The sequence below is a fragment of the Sarcophilus harrisii genome, chromosome 2 (assembly GCF_902635505.1).
Source record: "Sarcophilus harrisii chromosome 2, mSarHar1.11, whole genome shotgun sequence".
NCBI classification, from domain to species: Eukaryota; Metazoa; Chordata; class Mammalia; order Dasyuromorphia; family Dasyuridae; genus Sarcophilus; species Sarcophilus harrisii.
In genome coordinates, this window is record NC_045427.1 from 199,322,464 (window position 1) to 199,335,133 (window position 12,670).

General features: G+C 32.5%; 1 protein-coding gene across 5 annotated transcripts in view; it reads left to right on the forward strand.

Moving 5' to 3' along the window:
* RASGRP3 (RAS guanyl releasing protein 3) overlaps window positions 1-12,670 on the forward strand; it is a 137,298-nt gene that overhangs the window by 99,341 nt on the left and 25,287 nt on the right. For all 5 annotated transcript variants that reach the window (XM_023494613.2, XM_031951258.1, XM_023494612.2 and 2 more), the window contains 4 exons: window positions 955-1,032; window positions 6,687-6,800; window positions 8,191-8,306; window positions 11,435-11,582. In XM_023494613.2, coding sequence (XP_023350381.1) covers window positions 955-1,032; window positions 6,687-6,800; window positions 8,191-8,306; window positions 11,435-11,582 — 456 coding nt within the window. The remainder of the gene's footprint in view (window positions 1-954; window positions 1,033-6,686; window positions 6,801-8,190; window positions 8,307-11,434; window positions 11,583-12,670) is intronic.

Here is a 12,670-nt window from a genome sequence, read left to right on the forward strand (position 1 = left end):
GAGATAATATTTGTAAAGTACTTTGCAAACCATAAACATTTATTTAAATGCTATTATTATAATATCCATGATTATTACTATTATGGTTGTAATTTATTATAATGTTGGGCTAGCTCTCTGGAGGGCCTCAGGATCAGCCAGAGTCAGGATCAATCAAAGTCCTTGGTTTTTAGGAGAAGAAGTAAAGGAGGCAGATAAGCTGCCATGCAGCTTGCCGAAGATGAATCCTGGACTCTTGAATCTGGAGCCTGAAGTCCTCTCTCCTCAGTGTGCTATGGCAGAGAGGCTCTGAACCTTTCCCTCAGTCCTCCAAAATTTGCCTCTGATTACCTCATCACAACACATTCAGCTAGTGCCAATTGTGAGGAGAGCCATCATATCACCGTATATTAATAGAACCATTATCACACCTTGAATAGGTAATTAGCTGTAAGTGCTCTGCTATCTTAGATTCAAATACATCTTTTCAGAGTTCCAGCCCTCTACAATTTATTACTTATGTACTTGACTTATCTCCCAATTAGGGTAAAAACTCTTATATAAAGGAACTGTATGTGATTATCTTTGGAATAATATCTTACACTTAAATAGTACTTTAAGATTTTCAAAGCCCTTGATGCATTATTTTAATTTGATTTGCATCCTCAGTTCCTGATAAAGGGTACAATCAAGAATTCAGTCAATAGTTACTGTTATTACTACTGATGATGGGATGATAAATAACAATGCCATGATCAATTTTTATATTTATGCTTGTTTCACATTTTGACATCTATCATCAACTTCACTTGCAGAATGAATAAATTGTTTTGGATTCTTATGATTTAGATATCTAAATTGATAAAAAAAATCCGTCATATAAGAAAATTATATATTTATCCTTCAGAACTATTAAAATTATAAAACTATTAAAATTAATCACATTGATGATTTTTTTTCTCTTTTATTTTGTAGCTTTCTCTTGACCTCTATCACACAGAAGATGATATTTACAAACTCTCATTGGTGCTGGAGCCCAGGAATTCTAAATCGGTAGGGATGTTTAAAAGGAGGCAATAATGCAAAAATAGTACTGTTTACTTGGTAGTTAGCTATTAAAACAGTTCTTTGAGATCTGAAGAACTCATAATTTGATTTTTTTCTCAAATAAATATTATCTCTATTATATTTTTTGGAAAACATGAGCACAAACAGCTTAAAGAATAAACTTTATTATTTTACTTTATACAACATTTATATTTGTGATGCCTTTTATTATCATAGAAGACCCTTGATATTTTTTATTCCAAATACTTTGAAACTGCATTATTACCTGTGTCTTGGTAACAATAATTTGAACAAGTCTTTTACTTCATTCATCTTTCATTTTTTTCTCTGTAAAATGTGTTGGAGGAGGGGAAAAGTGAAGCTGGGGAAGTAGAAATAGGTGTCTGAGATAATTTCTGCCTTTGAATCTTAAACAAAATCATATGAATGGGATGCAAAATATACTAAAAACTATAATTTTTTTAGTTTTAAACTTATTAATTGTTCATTAGAATAGACAACATATCCTCAGGGGATAATGTATTTCTTTCAAATAGTAGGGGATTTTTAAATTCTCAAAATGAAACAACTAGATTATTTTCTTTTTTAATAACTACTGATTATAGTTCCCAAATTTCTGTAATAGTGACTTTGTCTCAGTTCAACAACCTGAATAGGGGATAGATAATTAACTCCATAATTTTTTTTTGAGTTTTGAATGTTTTTGAATAAACACTATTTAACTAAATATTAACAAAATTTAGCTAAATTAAATAAATGTGTGATATCACAACATAAAATAGTTTTAACAATTAAAGTCAAATTTAAATATTTCTGGTGATAAGCAAATACAGATTCTTCTATTAATATAAGAGAAACATTGGGAATGAAGTTTAGAGAATGAGAAGCTTTTGTTCTGTAGAGGCCCAATTTGCACAGCTTTTTTTATAGATGTGTGCCTACAATTGCTAATTGTACACTACAACATATTTATATCATTTTGATATCATCTACTATATGATCTTTACTACATAGGAAGTTCATGGGGCTATAAGAGTCAGAAGATTTGAGGATATGTCTGACAGTATGTAATGCATTCTATAACAATAGTAGGTTATGCATTAAGAATATATCCCATCAGGAATCCAGGAAATGTTCATTATTGATTATGATAATCCCATGATTAATTTTTATATTGCTGCTTACTTCATAGTTTATATCATCTCTTTCATTTTCTATTCCTGTCTTCTGACCTCCTCTACCATTATTCTCCCAGGAAAGGAGGGAGAACCTTATCTTGTCCCTCTAACCAGAGTTGATCATTACAATTGTATCCTATTTCTTACATTGCCTTTTAGACAAATGGCATGTATTGATGAGAAACTACCTCATTTCTTAACTTCCTAGGCTTCAGTTTCCTCCTCTATGGAATGAAACAGTTTGACTAGATGGTCTCTAAGGTTCTTTTAGATTCATCTTTCTATAAATCTATGGTTTATTAATTATATAGTACAGAATGCCCCTTACTATCAGGGAAAAATGTGATCATCTAAAATTGTCCAGGATATCTTTATACAATGGTGTGTGTGTGTGTGTGTGTATAACTTAATCTCACTGTACATGTTGAAAAAAACATACTGGGAAGGAGAACATGAAGATGGACAGAAAATTATTTAACTTTTTTTTAAACCTCATTTTTAGTCCCCTTGAATTCAAAGAATTGAGAAAATAATCAAACTCAGATTGTTATAATTATTCTTTAAAAATCACTGTTCTCAAAATTCAAGAAGTTTTGATGTTATTAATAGTGGTGATGGTGGTAGTGTCACGATTGGTTTTGACAATTTTTATGAGTGTATTAGATGTTGTGTGCAGCTGTGGTTTGACTTTGTGGTATTCCACCTAAGAGTTAGCAAGTAAATTAGAGAATGTATCATGCAATAAAAAGGAGAAACCAACTCTATTTTGAGAGCCTGCCAAGGATGCAGTTTAGCCCAAAGTTTCAAATTCTGGTATGCTTGCTTTCTAGTATTTACTCCTTTAATTCCTGTATTTTCTCTGCAATAGAAGGATAAATGAGTTTACATCTTGAATAAGAATAATAATTAGTCTGCAAGTGGGTAATCTTTAGGAAACTGAAATTTGTTTTAATAATCCCATTCTTCTTCTTGAAATAAATGTCTTGCTTTTAAAATTCAAATATGATTCAGGGGTAGGTAGATGATATTGTGGATAGAGCACTAGGTCCTGGAGTCTGGAAGACTAGAGTTCAAATGTGACCTCAGATATTTACTAATTTTGTGACCCTGAACAGTTAACCCTGTTTGCCTTAGTTTCCTTATCTAAAAAATGAATTGGAGAAGAAAATGTAAACTCGACAGTATCTCTTCTGAGAAAACCCCAAATGGGATCATCAAAATTTGACTCTGCTGAAATAACCTTATGACAACAACAAATTATTCTGTGATATTGCACAGTTATGTCATAGAATAATACAGCCTCTGAAGAATTGCAGTTAAAGATCATCTACAAGGCAAAGGACAAAGTTCATAACAGAATAAACAGGTTTCAACACATTACAAAAAAGGAAATAAATTGGAAAAGTTGTTAAAGGATGTCGCCAGAGAAGTGTATAATTGAGTGGAAAAAAAAAGAGATGGCCTATTCACATAGCAAGAGCAAAAGATAAATGATATTTCCAAAGAGAGATAGACTTACATGAAATAATGCTACTTGTGAATGTGGAAGAAAGAAATAAACTTTCAATTGAAAACTAGAAGATTGTTCCCAGCAGAAATGTTATCAATTAGGATACCAATTAGTTATTTTCTTTAAATAGTCTCTCAGAGTGACCTATAGAGCCAGCAGAAAAGGGAAAGGAGGGAATTCTATACCTCTCAACTGAACCTATTGATCGAATACTAATTTCTGAGGGAATCACTCTACAGACTAAGCAGTTAGAAAACTATTTCACCTTTATTACTATGAATACATTACCTTAGCCACACAAATATAACCAAATAACATGAATGCAAAAATTCTCATGCTTTTGATGCTTTCCCCTTTCCCATCAACTGATTTAGGTTATAGCTCCATAATGAAAACTCACTATACACACACACACACATACACACATACATATACACATATATACTTATTTATGTGTATATATATATATATATATTTAATTTTTTTAGTTTTAAAATGTTATTATCGTTTAATTTACATGACCTTCATTTCTTCTGAAGATAATCTCTTGTACTCATTCATACTTAATGGACTAGTCATTATGGCAAAAAGAAAAAAAAAGGAAGAAGCAAAAGTAACAAATACATTAACTAAGTTTGACAGTAATGCTCCACTTCAGAGACTCTTACTCTTCTTTAGTGAAGAGTGGGAGGTGCATTTTCTCACGGGAAAAAAAAATAATTCAGTGGTTGCAAAGCACTGTTATCTATTATCTCATTTTGTAAGGCAACTCTGGCAAGTACTGTCATTAACATGATTTTACAGTGGAGGATACTGAGACTCAGAGTGGCTAATTAATTTGCTAATCATGTAGCTAGTAAGTGTCTGGGCCTGAATTTGAATTCAAGTCTTGATACAAGTCTAGAACTTTACTCATTATATTACGCTACCTCTCTATAAACTTATTGGGGTATAAGTTTGAAACTTATCTCCTCACTCTTAACTTCAACCCTGGTATTCTAATTTTAATTGGGAGAGTAGGGAGAAAAGAAGAAAAAAAGGTAGAAAAGAAAGGTGGGAAGGAAAAAAGGAACGAAGAATGAAGGAAGGAAAGAAGAAAGGAAGGAGGTAAGGAAGGAAAGAAGGAAGGAAGGAAAAAAAAAGATTAAGTATATACTCTGTATACTATATATACTATATTAAATATTTGACAAATATTTCATTTCATCCTCACAACAATCCTGGAATATAGGTGCTACGATTATCTCCATTTCATAGTTGTGAAAATTGAGGCAGGCATAGGGTAGGTGACTTGCTTGAGGACAGATTTGAACTCGGGTTTTCCTGACTACAATACCAGTGTTGTATTCTCTAGTCCACTTAGTTGAGGTAAAGGTAGAAAAGGCTACAAAGACATTGAAAAAAACTGCTAAAGCTTCTCACTTTGTTTTTTAAACCCCTTGATTACCTCTCTATGGAAAGAATAAAACAAAAATTTCTGACCTTTTCTAGGTTAAGCCATTCTGTCTCATCCTACACTTATATTTTCTCAATTGCCTCCTGCCTCCTGTTCACAAGCAGCCACTTTTCCCCTCGTACAAGGAATATGTTCCATCATAGTTATTTACTTCATCTCTTCATACTTCTTAGAATTCAATTTTAGGATTAAATCAAGAGAACATTTATAAAACCACAGGATCATAGATTTACAGATAAGGGCCTTAGAAAAGGTCATCTAGTTCTTTTCTTCATTTTACAAATGAGGAAACAGAGGTCCAGAGACATGATGATTTGCCACTTCTCAATTCCTCTTTTTGGGGAAAGGATGTATACCTGACTTGTACCCCCCTTGCATCTTTCCCCTCATGATAGGCCAAAAATTAATTACCCTTAGTCATAATGATCTTTCCTTATATAGTAATAAAAAGCATACTGGATTTATTCAGATGGATTTGGCTCCCAGCTCAGCCAAGACCTGTGACCTTTCGCATGTCATTTAAGCTCTCAGTACCTCAGTTTGTTCATCAGAAAAAAAAAATACATTGAACTAGATGATTTGAGTTCTCCTTTAATACCAAATCTATGATCTTTGGATCTACTGATTAGTCTCTGGTGCCCTATAATTTTGTTTTTGAGATCATATTTTGTAGCCATTATAGAATTATCCAAAGGAAAATAGTATGAAGAAGTTCTTACAGCAGGAAGGAGCTTAGGTTCACTGAAAATGGTATATAATTTTCAAAATGTCATATTGCATATTCATGCTATCTTATTCAATTCTCAACCCATTTATTATCTATCAGTAGATAGATATGCAGGTACCTGGACTTGTGCAAGATTTATGTACAGATGAGGTAAACCATGTATCAGCAAGCCATGGCTTGGAGACTAAATCCGTCCCACTACCTGTTTTTGTACAGTTTTTGGCCATACTTTGCCAACTTTCTGGGCTAATCAGATGATTTGCCCAACTAATAGCATATTATTAGATAAGCAATATGTATTTTTATGCTTTATATTTGGTTTTTCTTTGGATGTATTGCTAAGTCAGTGTCTAGAGTGACCTATGGAATTGTTCCATATGGATAAAGAGTTCTTCAAGTCTGGTATTATTCTAAATCTACAAATGGCAACCACATCGCACTTGTGTGAAAATAACCCCGTCGCAGGTATATGAATCAGGGCAACTATTCAAATGAGAGATCTGGTTTTGCTTCTAGTTGACCATAGATCTATGTATGTATGTATTCATGTATGTTTTTTATGGTGTCTTCCTCACAAGAGAGAATTTTATTCAATGATTCTCTGAGTTCCATTTCTATTCTGTTTTATATTTCATTGCACCTATAGTTTCATTTAATCATTAAAATAACTCGAAGGTCTATAGTGATGCTTCTAAGATTGTATATTCTAGAGATGAAATGGGATTTTTTTAAATCAGAGTTCACACTGAAAAATGCACTTTTTTGTAGCCTACCTCTCCTACAACTCCTAACAAACCAGTAGTGCCATTGGAGTGGGCATCGGGGGTGATGCCCAAGCCTGACCTGACTATTATTAACAAGCACATAAGGAAGTTAGTCGAGGTAAGTTGCTGAGTAACAAAACACACAATACATTCAAATTTCTTTGACTCCTTCAAACTTTCTGTTAGTTTTTAGGCATAGTAGTAATTCATGGTAAAAGACTTCCTCAGGACAAAGTGCATAAAATTTCTAGATACCAACTTATGTATGACCTTTAGATCTTGAGTAGTACTTTTCTCTTTTTTAATCTATTTTCATTTTAACTTCACCCATTCATTCTCCTTTCTCCACATTGTCACTCTAATTTCCTGTTTTGAATATGATATTTAATGTCCAAATCACTGTCCCTAGCAAGTAGGTGATAACATTTGGGGTCCCAGCATTCTAGGGTTGTTTTAAAAGTGAAATTTAAAAAAAAATCTTCACTAAAGAATACATTCCATGGAAAATTCACTGATCAGCTTACCAACTTACTTGAATTGGAAAATAGTTGATGAGTCTCAATTACCACAGGTTGAAAATAAGTTATTTGAGGATAGGGAATGCTAGATTTTCCTTTTAAAAAAAAAATTTTTTTTTCATTTAATTCCTGTGCTCAGCACAAAGCCTTATACATGGGGCATATTTCTTAAATGTTTATTGAACTGAATAGTTGATGTTATTTATATTTGGGGTTTGCTGTACAACAAATGTCATTTGTAAAGAGCAAGAACTTTTAATGCAAGATGAGGTTCTGTAAATATTTATTATGGTTGGCTGATGCCACATTGTTTTGCAACAGCAAAAAACAGGCAACAACAGGAAAAATAGAGACATCTTTGGAGATGGAAATCATGTGATGGGAAAAAACTTAGTTGAACTGATTATTACATGTTCTGGAATGATGAGCATAAAGCATAAAGAGTACTTTCATAATATGCTTTTTAAAATTACAAAGAAGTCATTGAATATTGCACAATCCAAAAAAAATAAGTTTCATATTGAAAGAAAAATCTCAGTGAATTTGAATTGGGGAAGAAAAAGATTTTTGGTGGTGGTACAAAGAGAGAATTTTTGATGAGGCATGACATTGAGAAAGAGATCATATGGGTTTATGGGCACAAAATATTTGAATGACAAATAGAAAGATTTCATCTAAGGAAATGACCTTCTACCTTTAGTGTGTAAATGTTAGGCTAATTGCAGATACTTGAAAGTACATGATGAATCATGTACTTATTGGAACTTAAAGAAGTAAATGGGGTTTCATTGAAATTTTGGTAAATTGTAATATTCCAAGGGCAGACAAATAGATAGATGTATAAAGTCAGTGGAACAAATGGTCAGTTTAGATACTTTTCAAAAATACACTTTGAAACTCTCCCATTTTGGGAGGTGAACTTGCCTCTTGGCTAGGTTTTCTGTTGCCATTAGGTTGGCATTGGTAAACACACATGTTTTTACTTTGCAGTCTGTTTTTAGAAACTATGATCATGACCATGATGGGTATATCTCCCAAGAGGACTTTGAAAGTATTGCCGCCAACTTTCCCTTCTTGGATTCCTTCTGTGTGTTGGACAAAGACCAGTGAGTTGCCTTTTTAAAAAATTTTAACTCTCTCCTTCTCATCCTCACTCCTCAAACATTTTAGAGACCAGAATAGATTATTTCATTCCTAATTCATGTATTTATAGTTTTACATAACACCTTAATCAGAAGACTCAAGCTTGTATATCTGATTTGCCACTAGTAATTAAGAATTGTCTAATCTAAATTGTACTGTGTGTAGTCATTCAAATTTTGTTATAAAATGCAAAGTGATTAACTTTCATGTTATCTGGGCTCAAGACTTCTCTTTTATTTTCCTTCTGATGATTTCAGCTATTTCAGTGGTCCTACAATTTTTATCAGAAGAGCATAGAGGTGAAATTCAGATAAATCAAAATAGGAGCAATGGCAAAAGTTGAATCACAATTACAAAATCTATGATATTTTGATTCTATCTGCACTCCATAATAATAGATAATGAAGAAATAGCAGTAAAGATTTTCATGAATAAAACAGAATTATCTGTATTTTTAAATGATTCTTGAGAAATAAAACAATTCTAAAGATGCTATGGGATTAGAAAGCCATTTCTATTGGAGAAACAGACAGTATCAATTAAACATCCTCAACAATTTTCTTAATGTAAAAATTTTCAAAAATATAATTTGGAATTTTGTAAACAGGAAGGTGGTGCAGTAGATAAAGTGCCAGGCTTGGAGTCAGGAAGACCTGAGTTCAACTTAGGCCTCAGACACTAGCTATATGGGTGACTGAGTAAGTCACTTAATCCTATTTACCTCAGTTTCCTCTTCTATACAATGAGCTAGAGAAAACAATGGCAAACTATTCCAATATCTCTTCCAAGAAAAGCTCAAATGAGGTCACAAAAGATCAAACATAACACTAAACAATAACAATTTGGAATTTATTTGACATACCAAGAAAAATCTTGACATTTTTTCACAAGTGTATCTTAACTAAACCTCTAATTCTTCATTTGATATTTGAAATATGGAACAACTCATTTGATTGATGGAAGCATTAAATATTAAAAATGAATAGTAAAGAAAAATACTTCATGAGTATAACTTCTTAGCTCATTAAGTACTCATTAGAACACAGATGTTTGGTTCAATATATTCTTTGAAATGAAATGGAATCACTTTTTATACCTCTTCCTTCCCTGGATGAAATGGAGAACATCCCATCAGGCATGAAAAAAATCCCTCCCTTACCATAGCTGCCAGATAAAAGACCTGGCATAGGAATGTCCTTGTATCAAAAGCTAAAGTTGAATACTTAATGGTCTGTCAAATTCTTCATCACTTTTGTCACTCACCTTCCTCACACACTGCTCAAAGCAGTGCCTTTCATGCAATTACATGTTATTCCCCCCCATTATTCAGTGAAATTCTCCAGTGGAACCTCAAGAGGAATACCTCATGCCAAAATACTGCTGCAAGTAAAATCAATAAATTCTTGTTGACTTGACTTGACACTGAAAGTCACAATCTCTCTGGAGAAATGGAGCCATCCTGCTTTTGTGGATTTCTAAGTTGAAAGTCCAAATAGATATTATTGTATTTGCTCTTACTTAGTTTACCTAGAGGACCAAGTTAGTTATATATATTACCATGAATATTAGTTTCAGAAATCATTTTGTTCTTGTGAAGATGTTTTGAAAAGTAGACTACTTTTTAATTTTGTAACACCAAAACAACAATGAATTTTTAGAATATTTTAAACCTATTAACTTTAAATATACTTAAGACTTTATTTTATATATATATATATATAATAGTTTTTATAAAGACTTTATTACATAGATTTTTAAAATCAGAAACTAACTAACTGAATTATGAACTTAATTATATATATACTTATGTATATATGTATAAAACACATACATAATATATATATATACACACATACATAGATACACACACATGCCCAATCAAAATTCAAACATAAATCAAATTATTGTAATAAAAAGCTTAAAAGTAGTAGGAATGAAAGCCAACAGCATATTTTCATATGATTATACTAATTAATTCAACTAAATTCAACAAATATATATTAAATATCTCCTTTGTGTAAAGCACTATATTAGATTCTAGGAGTATTCTTCAGAGGTCAAAAATAGATTTGAGAGTTATCTTTACACAAGTGAAAAGTAAAACCATGAGAAAAAGATGGATGAATTTTCCAGGGTTAAATGACATCGAACAAGAAGAAATGAGGCCTGAAACTGAATCACTTCCACTTATAGGACAGGATGAGGAAATAAAACGGGAACTGTATACAGGATGGTCCAAAAGATAGGAACATAACTAGAATAGTTTTGAATCACAGAAGCCACGTAAGAAAGAAATTCAAGAACTTATGTGTTAGTTAAAGGTTGTTCTAAGAATAGAGGAGAATTTATCATGTTTTTAAGCAAACAAAACAGTCAGTGAAGAGGAAGGAATTTAAGATGCATAAGGAATGGGATCTCTGGAGGAGATGGAAAGGTATGGAATCAAAAGGACAGGCAGAATGATTAGAGAAGAAGATGAAACATAAAAAGGTCAAGGAAGATGTACTGTCCAACAGAGAAGAGGGAGATGAGGTAGTCTGTTGCAGATAGTCTTGTTCTCAGTAAACTATAGGCAGATTTGTCTGGTTGGAGGAGACAAAGGAGACACTTGGGAGTTACAGGAAGAAAGTATAAATGGCTTAGAACAGCATCTGGGACTTTTGTAAGGGAAACAATAGTAAGTCGATAATGAATAAAGATTTCAAGAAGTAGTAAGGTACCAAGTGAAGCAGAATTGGTTAAGTGTGAAGTGGAATCATTAGCTTGCCCTATTTTCTTCATGATTCCTGTGAAACAGAAATAAAGCTGGGGGAAGCCAGGAACCTTACATAGGTGGTACAAGTATTCCAAACTGGAAATGGGTTTTGTATTTGCTGGACATACACGTAAATACACCAAACGACATGCATGGACACCTCCTCATGTCTTTGTGCCCTTTCTCAGATTTTTTTTCTGGAGAGTGAATCTGTTTTCAATCACTAGAAGTGGGAGAGAAATGAGTGGAAATATGGCACCATATAGTGGATTAAAATAGAAGATTTAAATTGTTAACATTATATTAATAGCATTCCTCCTTTCTCTCTTTTAACAGGGATGGCTTAATTAGTAAAGATGAAATGATGGCTTATTTCCTAAGAGCTAAATCTCAACTCCAATGTAAAATGGGACCAGGATTTGTCCATAATTTTCAAGAGGTGACCTATCTTAAACCAACTTTCTGTGAACATTGTGCAGGATTCGTAAGTTAAATTTTTTTTAATTCTGTTTTCCTATTTTTGTTTAGATTCCTGTCTTCCTATCTATTCCACACTTCATCTTTCCCTCTAGTTCTGTCTTTCTGTCTTTGTCTCTCTTCTGTCTGTCTCTGTCTTTTTCTCTTTGTAGTTGATAAAAAAATACACAGACATTAATATTATTTACAGATAATCACAAATTAGTAGGGAATTGTGTTGTCATCTATTTTGTGTAGTTCCATATTACCAGTCTTTTGAAATTCAACTTGATTCAATGCAAAGATCAGTAGTTCAAAGTTGCTTCCAAATTTAGAAAGGAAAAAAAAATGTTATCCGAGGTAAGTAGTAAAACTTAATAAAAGTAGAATGTACTTTGTTATCCTTATAGTTTGAGAATTATTTGTGGACTAATCAGCAAGTGAGAAAAGTCAAACTTTTGGTTTCTCCATATTTTGGGGATTTGAAAATGGGATGCCCATTGGTCTAGAAAATTTCTATTTTTCAAACTCCCTTTACAGATGATAAGGAACAAATCTGTAACAGCCTTCAAGAATTGCCTTAGCTATTTAAAAGTTGAAATGACTTGTTCAATTACATAGTCAATAGGTATAAGAAGCAGGATTATAATTCAGTTTTTCCTGACTCCAAAACCAGCTATGTTACCTTATTATATTCAAAATTAGAGAAGATATATCTTGATGAATTCAAAAACAAGGGAATGAACCCTGTTCATTGGTTAGTTAATTGATAGATATGGGAGAATATTCCATGCAAAGAGAAAAGTGGGAAAGAAATGATAGTGACATTGGAAATAAAGTCTATCTTGTAGAATAAGTGAAAAAATCATTCAGAGAATGTAAAATCTGAAAAGATCTTATCAAGTTTTTTTCAACCAGACCCTTCATTATATTGATTAGGCACACAAATATGTGTTTGATTCCTCATTGTATTACATCCTGAGAGAATTATAGCATCTAGCATGTAGGCACTTAATAAATGACTGTTGATGGATTGAAGTCAACTCCCTGCCTTTGGCTTTCTCTTCTGTAATAAGGGAGTTGGACTCTTTGATTTCATCCAGTTTTAAATCCATT